At 47.2% G+C, this 5,000-nt stretch overlaps 1 protein-coding gene across 1 annotated transcript in view; it reads left to right on the forward strand.

The window, feature by feature from the left end:
- The window catches only part of vps13b (vacuolar protein sorting 13 homolog B), a 338,610-nt gene that overhangs the window by 33,811 nt on the left and 299,799 nt on the right, over positions 1 to 5,000 (forward strand). Inside the window, 3 exon segments of the mRNA XM_080857284.1 lie at positions 1 to 31; positions 972 to 1,153; positions 2,417 to 2,591. The exon segment at positions 1 to 31 is cut by the window's left edge and continues 137 nt beyond it. Of these exon segments, the coding sequence (XP_080713410.1) occupies positions 1 to 31; positions 972 to 1,153; positions 2,417 to 2,591 (388 nt within the window).

Here is a 5,000-nt window from a genome sequence, read left to right on the forward strand (position 1 = left end):
ATGTGGGACAGGGCCTTCATGGACATAGCTGGTGAGTCTCCCTCTACAACCCAAATAAACAAGGGTGTGACCCAGTTTTGTTCAGTTTTAAATAAATCACACCTCAACCACACCTTTCTCGAGGTCGCCTTAAATCTGAAGCTAAGCACTGTGGGCATGTTCGGAGCACATAGGGGAGAATAAACGTAACCTTAATGCACACAAGCAGTCTATTTCATTGATGAGACTCTCTTTGCCAGTGCTCTGCTCCATGCGTCGAACAGCGTAGGCTCGGCTGTGGACGAACAGGATGTAAAGGCGGAAATACCACTAAGCATTCCATAGACGTTGACTAGTAGTCTATTCCTATGAAGCATTCCGATATGATGTGTTCAATAGGCCCACTGTGACCTATAACATCAATAGCAGGAATAGCACACATGATGTATTTAATAGAGCATGCTTTCAGTAGGTTGGCAATGGCGACAATAAGCAACAATAGAAGCGCCAGTCGCTTGTAAAGGTGGCTGCCTTTGAACTCACAGTTCTGAAAACAGCCGTGGTTCATATTCCAGAAAGCTACATCAAAGGAGCTGTTGATTTATGGGCCGTAGTATTTTAAACATCTGAATGGGTCAAAATTTATATCAACAGATGAGTGCAATAATTGGCCCTGGGATTGAGCCGTAGGCTAGCCCTCTATTTCCTGTGTCAACACTCTCCCTGTCTGGATGGAAAGGATTCCTTGAACACTTGTGCAGTGGAGAACAAATGTATTTCATGTATATTAATGTCTGTCTCAATGCAGTTGCTCTCAATCCCTACATGGCCAGTGTGTAAAAAACACATCAGTTAATAAACGTCTCTATCTCGCTCTGTGTCTGTCTCTGTCTCATTCTCTCTGTGTCTGTCTCTGTCTCATTCTCCCTTTGTCTCACTTCTTGGCTCTTCCTTTGCATCTGTGCCATGATCTCTCTCCCTCTACTGTCCAGCTCCTGATCTGGTTTTGAGAAAGGTGATTAATTTCTCGGACTGCACGGTGTGTCTGGACAAGAGGAACGCCAGTGGGAAGATTGAGTTCTACCAGGACCCGCTGCTCTATAAGTGCTCCTTCAGAACACGCCTGCACTTCACCTATGACAACATCAACTCCAAGATACCGGCTGTCATCAAAGTGAGCGTTCTTCCACATGTGGTCGTCATCTCTCTCTCACTCCTCAGCTCACTAGCTTCTTCCTTCCGTCTCTCTCTCTCCATCTCTCTCTGTCCATTTCTCCCTTCTCTCCATCTCTCCCTTCTCTTTCTCCCTCCTGCCTCTTGCTTCTAACTTCCTCTCAACCTTCTCTCTCCCATTTCTATCGATCTCACTCTCTCTCATTCACTGTCTTTATCTCACTCTCCATCTCCCCCTCCCTCTTCTCTCTGTCTTTTTCTGTCTCTCTATTGCACTGCCTGACCTAAGTGAGGTTGCTAGTGGCCTGACTTGTTTACTTTTTGTAAGAGTGGTTAAGGGGAATGGAACGTGGCCATGTTAATAATTTAATTTCTAACGGCACTGTCTTAATATTCCATGCATAGAGGGCAGGTGGCTTCTTCCCCAGTCAAGCCCTTCGTCACTGGTAGTCTGATGCCAGGTTTGGACACCCGAAAATTTTGCCCTACCACCTCGCTCTGGGGGCGTGGCTGTGAAAACAGCAAACAGCAAGCAATAAACATCCACAGGGGTCTTTTTGCCTCGACTAAGTTGATGTTTAATAGAAATAACAATTTGTGTTCATGGAGACAATAAGGTCGCCCAGGCATCGTTTAATTATATCAATATATTCACACTTACGTATCATGTAGACATTATTTTTCACATGTTGTACATCGCAAAAAAGCATAATAAGTCCTCTTTAAGCCTCTTTAAGCCTCCGCCGTCTTGGTCAATATTTTATTTTAAATTTTGACTCCCGCCTCTTTAGAGAATGTCACATACCAAACCCATCACACGCTCAACTGATTGTTTCTCATGTGGTTCTCATTTGCATAAACTTGGGGATTCGCCCTGTAATTTTCGTTTGTCTCTGCGGATTCACTAATTTCGCCTCCACACAACCTGACTGAGAGAGAAGCGAACCGACAATTCTCTTAGGGACACAGTAGGATCCTCATGTCAAGATGCCTCTGCTTGTGGGATAGTGGAAATACATGTTATGAGATGAACCATTTGAGACATCTCAGTAATGTTGTGTCTGGACGTTTTTGGACCGCTACTGTGGTTTTTGGTTTCGGGGATGGGGGTTGGGGGCTAGTCTGCGTTTCTTCATGCTGACTGACGGCTGTGTGAGTTTGTGTGTGTTTGTGTGTTTGTGTGTGTGTGTGTGTGTGTGTGTGTGTGTGTGTGTGTGTGTGTGTGTGTGTGTGTGTTTGTGTGTGTGCGTATGTGTCCACACAGTTCCAGACCATGGTGGAGAGCCTGAAGTTGTCCATGACTGACCAGCAGCTGCCCATGTTCATTCGCGTCATGGAGCTGGCCATAGCACTGTACTACGGCGAGATCGGTGCCCACAAGGAGGGCGAAGGCGAGGAGGGAGCGGGCAGCGCCAGGGAGGTGGTGGTCAGCATCCCAGGTGAGGATGCCAGTTTTGCCAAACTCACTAAATTACCAGGTCACCAAACTGAGCAAACGGAGCCTCTGGTCAAATTGAAATAGCTCTTACCAAAGATAAACATTTCAATTATAAAGATGTTCTTTGTTGTTTGCGTGACCACAAATCTTTATTCGGTTCCCTGCCTTTTTTGAATAAAGATGCTCTTTTTTTGGTTTGAATGACCCCAAACATTTTTCGGTTTGTCTTGCTTCATGCTTTCCTGTTCATTGGAGATTTTTAGCAGTATCGTGGTAGTTCTGTGTCTGCCACTTGACTCTTGTACGTGAGTGCGGCCTGTGTGTTTGTTTGCGGAGCACACAGCAGGGTCCAGCCCACTTCCTCCCAACCTCCCCATCTACCCTGTCCCCTCAGTGACTCATCATCTCTGCGCTCGCTCCGCGTGCGGTTCTCCACATCAGTGCACAGGGACGGCCTGCGAGGGAACGGGACATTGAACATCAGTTTGACCGTAGTGTGTTCCCCTTGTCTGTCCTTGAAAATACAGACACACAGAAACACAGACACACAGACACACAGACACACAGACACACAGACACACAGACACACAGACACACAGACACACAGACACACAGACACACAGACACACAGACACACAGACACACAGACACACAGACACACAGACACACACTCGGTCAAGCAGCGGGCAGAATAACTCCACACAGACTATCGTGTTCAGGGTCCCGATCTCCTCTATCTGCCAAGGTTCCAGCGGAGGATGACAAAAGAGAAACAACACTTATTGATCAAATAAAAAAGCAAAGGAGAAGAAGAAAGAGAGGGATCCCTCACAAAATGGCCGAAACGAAGTTTGGCTTGACCATCTTGAACGTGTTGTTCCCCTCCTCCGTGTTCTCCTACTGACCAGACCCAGTGTTGCTAATGTGTGTGTCTGTTTGTCTGTCTGAAAGTGCATGTGTGAATAGATGTGTGTTTTTGTCTGTCAGTATGCTTGTGCCTGTGTCTGTATGTGTGCCCTTGTGTGTGTATGTGTGTATGTGTGTATGTGTGTATGTGTGTATGTGTGTGTGTGCGTGTGTGCGTGTGTGCGTGTGTGCCAGGCCAGAATGGAGCTGTAACTTTTGAACAGCACGAGGGGGAGTTGGCATGGCCTCTCTGCCGTTTGGCCGATGCCAGATGTAAGCCTTGGTGTCATGCTACTGCTATGTGCGGCTCGGCGGGTGAATTAGTATCCTCTCACAAAAATATACAAGAAAGGGTGACCGGCTGCTGGAACCCGAGCATTTGAAAATCGCATTATGCTGGAGTAAAAGGGAGGGAGGGAGGGAGGGAGGGAGGGAGGGAGGGATGAAGGGAGGGATGAAGGGGAAAAACACACAGACCTCTTGTTCACCCAACTGGGGAGTTGTAAGGATATTTCCCTGTGATATTCTAGCAATTGTTCTGACCCTCTGTTTCACCGCCCTTTCCAGAGCAGAAATGGAGAGGCTTCTGGTAACACTTCAGTTGGACGTGGCCGTGGCGCGCTAGACCGCACCGCGTCACACAGCGCAGCTTTACTGCGCCGACCGGCCGAAGCACTGACGCTAACGTTCAGAGACAGACTCTGATTGGCAAACGCGCCAACTCCTCAGAAGTGGAGCAGGCAGTGAGATGTGGAGCAGTGGGTCGGGGTGTCAGGAGTTGTTCGGCGCAACACCCCTAGAAGCTGGAGCAGCTCTATGGAGTTGGCTGAACGTTCACAAAAGTGTGCCGTGTTTAGTCTCCCAGACATCGAGCTCGAGCTCGGGCAGAAAAAAAGGAGGGTGATTCTGGCTGCCCCTCTCAGGTTCATTAAAGTGCATGTAGCTTGCAAGAGGAGCCAGGGAGCCAGAGGTCAAACGCACTTGGAGGAGCGAGACGAAGGGCTGGAAACAGTGGCAAGGCACTGCAGGCATTCTACCTGAGTGATTGTTTTATTCGCAGAGGCCCCTGGTGAAATGTGTCGTTTTTCATTTATATATTTTTACTACAAGTTAAAGTTTTTTTTCCCGATTTTTCATGCAAACCCTGAACTTGCTCGCTCGAGCACTGTCAAATTCATATCAATTTTTTTTGTCAGAAATAAAATAAATAAAACACCAGGTCATTAGCGGAGAGGTTGTTGCCTTTGCCGCAGAAGAAAGGTGTTTAGATCAGTCTGTGTGTGGTGTTTATTTTGGAGGGGTCGATGCAGGTGTGTTTAGATCCGCGTGTGTGATGTTTATTTGGGAGTTGGTAGATGCAGGTGTGTTTGTGTGAATTGGTTGCTTCAGTGAGATCATTAATGAAGAACTTTTTGCTTGCAGAAGAAGGGTATTTATATATATATATGTGTGTGTGTGTGTGTGTGTGTGTGTGTGTGTGTGTGTGCGCATGTGAGTGTATGTG

This window comes from Sprattus sprattus, assembly GCF_963457725.1.
Source record: "Sprattus sprattus genome assembly, chromosome: 19".
NCBI lineage: Eukaryota > Metazoa > Chordata > Actinopteri > Clupeiformes > Clupeidae > Sprattus > Sprattus sprattus.